At 46.0% G+C, this 12,004-nt stretch overlaps 1 protein-coding gene across 1 annotated transcript in view; it reads left to right on the top strand.

The window, feature by feature from the left end:
- Nucleotides 1-12,004, top strand: part of TNN (tenascin N) — a 64,668-nt gene that overhangs the window by 37,561 nt on the left and 15,103 nt on the right. Inside the window, exons 13-17 of the mRNA XM_082405859.1 lie at nt 1,852-2,115; nt 3,339-3,602; nt 5,979-6,109; nt 7,531-7,663; nt 8,119-8,270. Of these exons, the coding sequence (XP_082261985.1) occupies nt 1,852-2,115; nt 3,339-3,602; nt 5,979-6,109; nt 7,531-7,663; nt 8,119-8,270 (944 nt within the window). The remainder of the gene's footprint in view (nt 1-1,851; nt 2,116-3,338; nt 3,603-5,978; nt 6,110-7,530; nt 7,664-8,118; nt 8,271-12,004) is intronic.

Raw genomic sequence — 12,004 nt, 5'->3', positions numbered from 1 at the left:
CACATTTCCAACAGTCTGTAGCCACATGTGACTGATTGCTACTGGATTGGGCAGTGCAGATTATGGACTATTCCCATCGTTGCGGAGAGGTGTGTTGGACAGTGTGCTTGCAGAGGAAGGGGAGAATGTGTATTGGGGAAAAGTAGCCATTTTGGGCAGAGGGAAGAATATGTGTGATGGCCCTGAGCTGGAACAGGATGAGAAGGTTGAAGAACTGAAAGGAGGCTGGTGTCGCTGGAGCATAGAGGATGGGAGAGAAAGTGGCATGAGACGATGGGGGAAGGAGGAAGGGTCAGATCATACAAGACCACACGGTGCTTCAAAGAGGGAGCGTGCTACATTTATTAGAAGAAGAGTGGCATGATGCGATATTCATTGTTAAACAGTTATTCACGCCAGAGTGAGGAGAATAAATGGAAGAGATGATAAGGGTAGGAGGGGGAAGTTTAATAAAGTCGGGGGAGAGGTGGTGATGATTTGGACAAGTGTGATGGCAGTAGGGATGAGAAAAGGGGATATCTGGGCACGTATTTTGGAGGCATAAATGACAGTTTTTGTTGATGGATGAGGTGTGGGACAGGAAGAAAGTGAGGGGCCAAGTATGACCTGTGTTTCTGACTTGAGTAACATGGAAGATTGGGGCATCATCTTCTGAGCAATAAATAGGTTTGAGGAGGAACGTTAAGACTTCTAGATATTTGAGTTTGAGATACTCATGAGATTCCTTGGTTAATTGAGTGACTTATTTATTGATTCCACAAATATTTATTGAGTGTCTAATACATGCTAGGCACTGTGGTGGATATGCTGTTGTAGATACAAGTCAAGGGCTCAGAGTTGATACAGATTGGGGAGCTATGAGCATCTGGCTGGTATTGAAAGCTGTGGACATGGGTGAGATCACCTGTAGAGAGAGAGGAAGAGAGGAAACCTTGAGCACCCTGACATTTTCAGGTTGCTGATGAAGGAGACTGAAGAGGGGGAGTTAGGGGTTAGGAGAAACCCAGGGGAGTGTGTAGTCATGAAAGCCAAGAGCCGAGAGTGTTTCAAGACAGAGGGAGTGGCTCAGCTCTGACAAATGCTGCTCAAAGGTCGAGCAATGCGAAGATGGCAAGTGTCCATAGGATCTGGCAACATGAAGTTGTTGGTGACCTAGACTAGCAGTTGTAGTGGTGTGCTGTAGAAAATGCCAAACTTCATTGAGCTGAGGAGTGAATGGGAGGTGAGGAGTGAAACTGAGATATGCAGACGGTTCTCCTGAGAAGTCTGTCAGTTATGGGGAGCAGGGGGATGAGAGATCTAGAGCTTGTTTGTGTGGGAATAATGGTAGAGGAGGAGAGACTGATGATGCAGGTAAGAGAGGGTAGATGAAAGGGAACAAAGGTCTTGAGAAGGTGGGAGGGCTGAAAATTCAGAGGGAACAGGTGTAGGTTTTAACACAAGAAAACAGTTGGATCTCGGAGTCTTTTCATTTCGCTGGGTCTCCCTTCTCCTCCCCTTTTATACAAGAGAAGAAGCTTGAAAGATGTAACTTCTCAGCTCTCAAATTCTGTGAAACAAAATAGCTAGATACCATGGAGATAACAAAAGAGGTTGTTTCAGTCGCCATTTGGGTGGCTTATCTTGTTGCTCAGGGGATTTTTATTTTCGTGGGAACTAGAAGGACAGAAAGTTTCCATGTTGATACATGTGGAGAAGATCTAATTCCTTCCAGTTTTAGTATCCAGTGGCTTGTTTCCCTGGAAAATGTTTTCAATGGAATTGTATTGTTAATAAAGATAACGTGAATGATGATGGGGTGGTGGGATGTCCCCGCTTGGCTCTAAAATTCAGCCTTTTCTTTTTAAAAAGAAATTGACAGCCCCCAAAACCTGGTGACCGACCAGGTGACGGAGAACACGGCCACTGTCTCCTGGGATCCTGTGCAGGCCGTGATCGACAAGTACCTGGTGCGCTACACCTCTGCTGACGGAGACTCCGGGGAGTTTCCGGTGGGGAAGGAGCAGAGCAGCACCGTCCTGACGGGCCTGAGGCCAGGCGTGGAGTACACGGTCCACGTGTGGGCCCAGAAGGGGGACCGGGAGAGTAGGAAGGCTGACACCACGGCCCTGACAGGTAATGGAACATCTTTCTTCGGGAATGTAAGCCCTGTCCTGTTAAGCCTATGGCTGGTCATGTTTTGCTTTCCTGAACTCACACTGGCAGAGTTGATGATTTATTGAAGAGCATGATGGCGTTCCTTCATAATAGACTACAAGCCATCTCTTATTTCCCTTTAACTGGTTTCTTTACAAGTCAGGTCCACCTGGCAGTCTCCAAGCTACACGCCTGCCATGACTTCATGGTATGTCCAGCCACTGTTCCTCTGAGTGTGTGAATGTTTTGTTCAGTATTGCGGGTCTCCTGTTGAGTTTGTGATTGGAAACAGGAAATGAAATGAAATGTCATTCATGTTAATCATAATATGTTCAAAATTCAACTTCAAAAAAGTAGACTTTATATCCACCAGAGTGAGTAGTTGTATGTGGTTTATTTACTGTAAATGAATCATATGATAATTCTAGTTTGGAGGATAAGGGTAATTTCTATGTTATGCTCTTTTTTTTAATCGAAGTATAGTTGATTTACAATATTGTGTTATTTTCAGGTATAATTTCTAGGTTATATTCTCATTTTATTGTGAAGGAGATGTATGATTATATTTCTGTGCCATGATTTAGCCAGCAAACCAGCATTGCAAGTGAATCTATATATGCGAAAGGATATTAAAACTCGATTTCAATTTTGCTGAGTCGTTGAACAACATATATTGAGCATTTTCCATGGGCCCTTTTCCTTACTAGGCAGTGGGAACCCCGAGGGAGTAAAATACAGCCCTCTTCCTCTGGGAGCTTACATTTGCATCTGGCTGGTAGAATCTTCTTGTATGAAATGGGAGGTCTTCGTTGACATGATGCTAGAAACAAAATTATCAATATTAGCTGCTTGTGAGCAGAGACCATGTCTTCTTGAATTGGACCCTACACACTGCCTGGTCCCATGCCTTACATATAGTGGGCGTTTTGACATATGCTTATTAAACGAAAAAAGAAATTTGTTTTGCTAAACTCTTGGTAGAGGTAATAGTAGAGATGCTTAGATTTTGGTCTACTGTGCCTTCTCCTTGAGGAGTCAAAGTCTTTCTGGGGAGAGAAGACATATGTCCATGATGAAGTTAGAGCATGCAAGATGGAAAAACCACAAAACCTGAAAGGGTGTCACCCCAAGAATAATGGCTGTGAGCTTCTGCACTCTGTGGCCTATAAATAGTGCATATTGATCAGCATTTTTCCTTTCAGACATTGACAGCCCCAAAAACCTGGTGACCGACCAGGTGACAGAGAACACGGCCACCGTCTCCTGGGACCCGGTGCAGGCCGTGATTGACAGGTACCTGGTGCGCTACACCTCTGCTGATGGAGACTCCGGGGAGGTTCCAGTGGGGAAGGAGGAGAGCAGCACCGTCCTGATGGGCCTGAGGCCGGGCGTGGAGTACACGGTCCACGTGTGGGCCCAGAAGGGGGACCGGGAGAGCAGGAAGGCCGACACCACGGCCCCCACAGGTACTGTCAGGGACGATGGGGACATCAAACTCTTCACACCTATCAGGAAACAGTCTTCCTCCACATCGGCTGGGGAGGGGAGCCGGGAACACAGTGTTTCACCTGTGGGCATTCTTCAAAGTGCTTCCCTTTTCACCTTTTTAAGGTAATATATGTTGACAGGACAGTTCAGATTAAGATGAAAGAGTGTAGAAGAAGTGGTGTGAAAGTAAGACTGTGTGATTCTTCAAGATGGCTGTGCCAAAGGTAGCCTCCCTTCCTACCCCCCTCACCCAGCCCAGCTCCCAGGCTCTCTGCCCTGGCTGTGAGAACCTGGCTGGGCCTCAGTTTAGGGAGGAGGGAGGCTAGGAGCCTCTTCTGCTTCCATCTCCAGACTGGGGGCAGTGGTGGAGCATCTTCTTCCCCTTACTACAGTTGGTGACCAAAGGGGCCTGGACTGCTTGTCTTTTCTCTGTGTGATGAGGCCCCGGGTGTCGCCGAGCATCACGGCGATCAGGCCTCAGAGGGACCTGACGGGATCGCTGAGCCCACCCTGACGTCCGTGGGCCTCTTTAGACAGTCTGGGCAAGGCCTGGGCTGTCCCCTGTGTGGCCGAGTACGCCATGCGTGGCCGCTGGCATTAGAGGTGCCTTGATTCCTTTATTATTTTTGTTAGTTGCAATGAACAGAAGTTTTTAATCAAAGAAGTAATACATGCTTATAGTAAAATTTCTCAAACTAAACAAAGGTATGTAGAAAGAAAACTCTTTTCCACAACCCAGTGCTGCTCTCCCGAGGCAACCAGCACCTTCCTCCTTCCTTCTCCCCTACCCTTCCCTCCCTTCCTCCTTCCCCTCTCTCTCTGTCTTCCTGTCTCTTCTTCTTTCCTTTATTCCTTCCTTCCACTCTTCCTTCTTTATCTTCTCTTTGCTTCACTTTCCCCATTTTTAAAGACAAAAATACTTCCTCTTTCTACTTAGTAGAAATGTGGAAATAACTAAGACGACATCTGAAGTTCATGACCCAGGGATGGGTGGGCAGTCAAAGAGGAGGCAGAAGCCAACTTGAGATATTTAAATAGTTAAGGTTTTGCTTTGATTTTGAAAGCAGGAAATTCAGTTTTTCCGTGTGATGGATGGAAGAAAATCCATACCAGATATTATGTTTTAGAAAGTCACACTAAGCTGATGTTACAGAAACTCAAAATTTGTCAAAACATCCTAATTCAAAGCAACAACTGCCTGATTTCTATTAAAATACTGCAATTCAGTTCTCAGCTGAAATGCTACTGGGTAGAAAATAGCTTGGAGACATCTTTTTTGGACACTTCTAAATTAAAATCACCTCCTATGATAATGATTTTTCAAAATGGAAATTTCCATTCATATCTTGTTTGGTTAAAAAAATGAGTCGTCTGACCAATTATTGTGGTGTTGACTAGAATTTTTGCTGAGATTTAGTTTTCCTGGTCTACAGTGCACACACGCACCCACACTTTCCCTCTGGTGTTTGAGTGGGAAAGTGCACAGGAACCAGAAGAAATCTCTGCTTTTCCTACATCTCTACTACCCTTTCTTCCTTTCTCTCCTCCTTTATACAGGTACCTCCCCTGCTTCCCCATTCTGTACAGGGTATGCATCTTAGACTGCATACTTAGTTATATAAGACATAGAACTTTATATTTCTTTTTTCTTTTTTTTTTTTTGGCTATGTCACCATGGGGCTTGTGGGATCTTAGTTCCCCGACCAGGGATCAAACCTGGGACCCCTGCTATGGAAGCGTGGAGTTTGGACTGCCAGGGAATTCCCCAAACTTTATATTTCTATACCAACTTAATTTCCATCATAAGCTCCCATTCTGCTTGTTAGTTGGAAATCTCAGGAAATTTAGGGTCACGCTCCTTCCCCAGGGCTGTCTGTAAGGTCTTGGGTGGTTTTCCAAGGCCAGGGAGTCTCATCCAGTATTTCGGTCATCCTTCTGGGTAGCTGTTTGCTGAGTGCCTCTGGTTTTTGTGTGCAGGGACCTTCCAGATCTGCCTTCCCTCATCCTTCCTTGCCACTTTGGGAGCCCTGCCATCTCAGGGAATCTCTCTGCTGATCGAGATTGCTCATACCCACTGCTCTCTGGAGATCTGCTGGGGAAGTGGGAGCCGAGGTTCACTCCCTCTGGGACTCACCCAACTCTCTGTTCCTTAATCCTCTTGTCCTCGATGGGTTTATACTTTTAGAAACACGGATCCTAAAGGCCTTGTGGCAAGGAAGAATGGAACCTGCTACCTGCTTGATGGGAGGAAGAAAAATGGGAGGATATATAGGGAGAAAACATAAGCCAACACCTCAAAAATTACCTTTTCTCATTACCTTAGTAATAATAACTACTTGGTGTTTTATATACAGACATTGACCCTCCCCAAAACCTTCATCCGTCTGCTGTAACACAGTCTGGTGGGGTATTGACCTGGACACCCCCCTCTGCTCAGATCGATGGCTATATTCTGACCTACCGATTCCCAGATGGCACTGTCAAGGTACTGGATGTTCCTTGTCTTTTCTCTTCTGCCCCTGCCCAGCCTCCCTATGAAGCAACTCTTGGGCCAACCAGCTGGATAGTTGGTCCCATGGCAACCTGCTGATGAATGCGTTGATCCTTATTGATCACCATCTATGTGCAAGGGACAATGCTAAACTTGGTCATTTGTGAACAATTTATGTGTGGTCTCATTTTTTTTTTAATAAATTTATTTATTTATTTATTTATTTATTTATTTATTTTTTGCTGCGTTGGGTCTTCATTGCTGCGCGCGGGCTTTCTCTAGTTGTGGTGAGTGGGGGCTACTCTTTGTTGCGATGCACGGGCTTCTCATTGCAGTGTCTTCTCTTGTGGAGCACGGGCTCTAGGTGTGCGGTCTTCAGTAGTTGTGGCTTGCGGGCTCTAGAGCGCAGGCTCAGTAGTTGTGACGCATGCGCTTAGTCGCTCCGCGGCATGTGGGATCTTCGTGAACCAGGGCTCGAACCCGCATTGGCAGGTGGATTCTGAACCACTGCGCCACCAGGGAAGTCCCGTGTGGTCTCATTTTATAGGGCTAAGCTTTGTGCCTGCTCCTTCCTAGCTGACCATCATATATCTGCTGGCCACACAATCTGCTCCATGTTATTTTGTTTAATGTCTGTCTTCCCCAATAAATGTTAGCACCCTGAGGACAGGGAATTTTTGTCTGTTTTGACTATCCTTGTATCTAAAGTGCTTGGAACTTAGCACATGGTTGGTGTTCAATGAATATTTATTGAATGAATTGATTAACCCTTATTTCAAGAATTTTACCTCCCGTCTGGAATCTGAAGGCCAGCGCATTTTCATAACTTGTCCAAGTGGAAAGTTATTATTCTCTCTCCTTCACAAGGAAAAAAGAAGGGAGGAAGGAGAAAAGGAAGGACCCTTTGATTTATTCATTATCTCAGTTAATGCTTATGACAGTCCTGACAGGAAAGTTCACCCTATGTTTATGGAGGGAGTAAGGCAGTTTCAGAAGAAAGGTTATTGAAAAACCAACCATCTCCCTGCCTCACAGATAACCATAGCCAGCTTCACCTTCCCCATTAACTTCTCAGCCTGGTGTTGCCAGCCTGTTGCTTCCAGTGGTGGCTGAGGTTGGTGCCCCAGCATGTATTTGGGGGGCAGAGGTCGCCAGGACACCTAGCGGGTGCTCCCCCAGTGGCAGTGCCAGGTGCTGGTTCCCAGCTAGAGCTCCCAGAAGTGCTGAATCTCCATGGCACAGCCCTTCAGAGAAGCAGCTGGAACCTACTTGGATTCTGGGTTGCCAATGAGCCCTCAAAGAGACAAAAACTCTACCCTCCCAGGGAGCTTCTGTCATTAGCACCAGGCAATGCTGTTGACACCTAGGGTGCTGGGGGTGATAAATGAATGTCTACTGTCTCCTTTGTTTGGTAGGAGGTGCAGCTTGGAAGAGGGGACCAGAGGTTTGAGTTGCAAGGCCTTGAGCAGGGTGTCACCCTCCCTGTCTCCTTGGTTGCCTTTAAGGGTGATCGCCGGAGCAGGAGTGTATCCACCACCCTTTCTACAGGTAACGTGAGCTCGTGCACTCTGAATAAGAATGCAGTGGAGGACAAGCATTGGAGAGGCCAGAAAAGGTGTCCAAGGAAGAGCAAGTGGCTACAGGATTCTGGATTTCTCTAGACAGGGGGAAATGGAAGTGGGTCATGAGTTCAGAAGAAATCCATCCCATGGTAGAGAGACGAAGGAGGGGAGTGAAATAGAGTGTTATTTGGTGAGAGGGGAGTTGGATCGGAGGAGGAGGAAATGATGTGAACTTGACCTTATTTCTAATACATTTGGAGGGTTTGATGAGAGCAGAATGAGTGAGAAAAAAAAAATGTGAGTGAAGAGTTGGAAGAAGCAAAGTAGTAGGAGGTTCCAAAATAATTTCTAAACATAATAATGTTAAAATAGGGGACAAGCCCCACTCCCCTCCTCCCTTTCCCTTCTCCTAACGACACTGACCCTCTGCTTGGCTCCCAGTTGGTGCCCGTTTTCCACACCCTTCGGACTGCAGTCAAGTTCAGCAGAATAGCAACGTCGCCAGTGGTCTCTACACCATCTACCTGCGTGGAGATGCCAGTCGGCCCCTGCAGGTGTACTGTGACATGGACACGGATGGAGGCGGCTGGATCGTGAGTCACACAGAGCCCTGGGCAGTGTCTCGTTTCTCGGGCCAGGAAGCTCTATTTCTTCTTCATACATGGGAGGGAGGAGCTTTGGTGGCTTGCCGCTGTTTTTAAAGAGATCCCACCCCACTGGAAGAATAGAGCCCGAAGTACTTCACTCCTGGGATAGAGCAGGCTTCGTAAACTAAGGCTGATGATTGGGAAGGCTTGTGGGTTTATCACTGTCTACTAATGCCCTTTACACATGTGTTACCTACATTTTACTCTGTGCAAAGCACTCTCGTAAACATGACCCTCACACATAAGCTACAGAGTAAGTGAGAGAGATTATTGTTCATATTTTATAGATAGGTAAATTGAAGCCCAAAAGGAGAAGTGCCTTGGCTAAGTCACATGAGTTAATAACAAAGTTGGGACCAGATTTTAGGACTCCAGCCTCCTGGGTCATTGGTCTTCCCAATGGGTCATCTCAGGCCATCCAAGATGGAAACACATGTCCTCTTTGCAGGCTCAGTCCTCTGAATTGGAGCCGTTGTCCAAGTTCTGTATCCTGGCTCCACAGTACAGAAGCAAGGCCTTTGGAACTTTGATACGAAAGGCTAAAACCTGAGAGAAGGAAACTTGGCAATGTTCTGACTGTCCCTCTTCCGTGTGGAGGTTTTACTCTCTGTGGGCCATTAAACCAAATGGTACCTTCTTTGATTGCATCTGCCTGATCCAATTATATGATGGCTGCTTTTGAGAGTTTCAATCTGATCTTTCCATCTCCCCCGCCCCCTTCTTCCTGTACCCGAATAGAGAGAGGCTCTCACTGCTCCAAACCAGCCTGCAGTCTTACCCACTGTGCTTCCACCACTCACTGTGGGGAGGAGAAAGCATGATCTCACAGAGCTCCAACTATGTTCATTTACACATTTGCTCAGGGGCCTGCAAAACCAAAGACACTTGAGCAGCCACGGATAAAATGATACCATCTAATAAGCAGCAAAGAAGAAAACTTATTATCCACACAGCTGCATCTGATGGCTGAAAGACAGTAATGGGATTGGATGGGGGAAATTCCTGATTGATTTATAAAAATAATGGAACAGAATGTAACATGGGAGGCCTTCCACCTGACCAGACTCACAAAGCTGTACCTGCTGCTTCTCATCAGCACCATTGTAATTCTAAGCATTCTGTCCCTTCAGGCTTGAAGCCAGTTCCCTGCCTTTGTGCCCATAGATGCCCATTGGCAGGATGTTTGTACTGTCCAGTGTGACCTTTTTGAAAGCCAGCCTCACACAGGGCAGGACATGTGTGTCTAGGGCAACCTTTTGAAAGAGACCTGCTAGTCTGTCTGCCTGGGAGTACCCATGATTTTTCCACAAATATTTATTGAGTGCTTACTATGTGTCAAGTACTGTTTTACATACTCAAGAACCAGCAGTGAACCAAACAGACAAAAATCCCTGACCTCTAGGATCTTGCCTTCTACATCTTGCCCATGCAAGTGACCTTTACCGGAACACAGACGTCAGTTCCAGAAATAACAAAATCACTCTGGGTTCTAACCAATGCCAGTCCCCCACCCCCTCCCAAGTCTTGTTTTCTCACCCAGACTCCTGAAGATAATACATGAACTGAAATTCTATCAGGTTCTCCTCAAAGCTACCGCACTCCAGAAAATATATGGAGTCCTGAAAACTTCTCTACCAAATCTTTTACTGACGGTTTCCATGTTTTGGGGGGTTCAGGAGTCTGCTGTCATTGAAAGATGATCATCATATGAATACATTGCTCTTATAAATTGAGCTTCTCAAATCCCTTTAAGGAGATTCTTCTCCATCCCAGGCAGCAGAAACCCAGTTTGATTAACAGGCCAGGACTCTGCCGTGAGGTAACTGAGGCTATGGGTGGGAGGCTGGAATGAAGACCATCAGGGAACACTTAAGCGTCTCAAATATTTCCATCTTTGTTTTCCATCTTGCAAGTCCTAAGGACTACATGAGAGGCTCTTTCCACAGGCATTTAAATGAGAGTTTCAGTTTTTCCTTTTGGTTTAGTCATTCAGGACTGTGAGTAAGTTCTAGAGTGCAGTGAAGCTCTGTTGTGTAGAACCAGACAGAAAGAGATTTTTTTCTCCTTTGAGACTTACTTGCTAAGGGGCTTTTGTTACCCCAGATAGTTCATTGCAAGGTATTTTCACCTCATAGAAGGGAATAGACTAGATTCTGATTGAGTCAGTTAAGGCTGACTGATCAAGATGTACAAATGATCCCCTGGGTCAGTTCATTTGGAATCTGATATCGTAAAATGCAAGCTAACATTTATTGAGATATAATAATCACTTATTATATCTGTATGTGCCAGACTCTGGCCTCTATACTTTATGATTTATCATGATTGATGACCTTGCTGAAGCCTTGATTTAAGAGAATGGCAAATGGGCTATTAACATCTTGATCTAATAGTTTAGAGAAGTGAGGCCTGTCAAGGTTAACTAACTTGCCCAAGGACACCGCTAGTAAGTATAGAGCTGGGTCTAAATAGTGACGCCAAGAGCATCAGAACCATTTTTTTGGAGTTTGCCTAGCCAAGCTGAAGCATTAGTAAAACAAAGAAAAAAACAAGTAAAAAAATGCTTGGGCACTATGTTCATTGATTAGAGATAGAGACCAAATGCCTTTGTAAAGCCTATGTCCTAGGAGGACAGGATCAGATTTGAGCCTGACCTTATAGCGTAACTAATTATATCAGTGGGAACGGAATTTGATGCAAGGTGTGTGGAACCAAACATTGGTGCCCACATCTGCCCTAGGATTCCACTGTCGGTGATACAGGAGTAGTCCCAGGTGCCGTGCTAGGAAATTAACAGTTAGCCTCAGAATCTTACGACATGCTTTTTGAACAACAGGGTCTGTAGAGCTGGTTTTCTCAGACTTTCTCATGGAAAGATGAGGAGGCAGTGTTTTATCTCTGCATCAGCCACTGAACAGTTAGCTGTGTGACTCTGGCTGTTTGCTTTTCTGAACTTTCACATCTGTAAAATGGCATTGTATATTCTTGCCCTGGACTCAGCCCTTAACAAATGCTCAACAAGTGATTGTTACACGAGTGAATAAATGAAAAAAGAAACAAAGGAAGCCAGAAAAGGAAGGGGACGTCTCTAAAAGACGGACACGTGAAAAGATGGGAAAGGGAACAGCAGTGTTAGTGCAGTGGGTCGTTGTTCGCCATGACCATCCCTAAGTTCTGCTCAGAGGCTCCGTATCCTTTTCACGCGTCCTGTCTCATGAGTCCTCCCAGCACCTCTGAGGTAGACACCTCCTTCCCGCTTCTAACCTGTTGGGCAACAAGCTGACTGAGGCTCAGGAATAGAAATGATGGACTCGCCAACCCTCTGCCAGGACTCCCACCCATCGCCGCCTTCGTTCAGTGCCTCCTGGGCCAGCAGACAGGGATTGGTGCTTCAGGAGCTGGTGGTGAGCTCCCACTCGGAGCTCTGGGCATTGTTGTGGGCAAGCTGCTCTCTCCTCCCTCCCCGTCTCTTCCCAGAGAAAAGTGTCAAGAATGCTCAAGTATCAGGAGGTTTACCTCATCAGATTCAAGATAAAGTGCTTGACTTCAAGGCACGTGGTGTGAAGCATGGTGGAGAGGAGGGGGATTGGATTTTGTGCTGGGCGTCTGCTTTTGAATGAACACGAAGGAAAGTAGGCAGAGAGGAAGATGCCACTCCAGCCTTGGGGAGTTCCAGTCTC

The sequence above is a fragment of the Balaenoptera borealis genome, assembly GCF_965194805.1.
Source record: "Balaenoptera borealis genome assembly, chromosome: 1".
Classification (NCBI taxonomy): domain Eukaryota; kingdom Metazoa; phylum Chordata; class Mammalia; order Artiodactyla; family Balaenopteridae; genus Balaenoptera; species Balaenoptera borealis.
The sequence above is the reverse complement of the archived record's forward strand: the minus strand, read 5'-3'. Positions and strand labels throughout refer to the sequence as shown.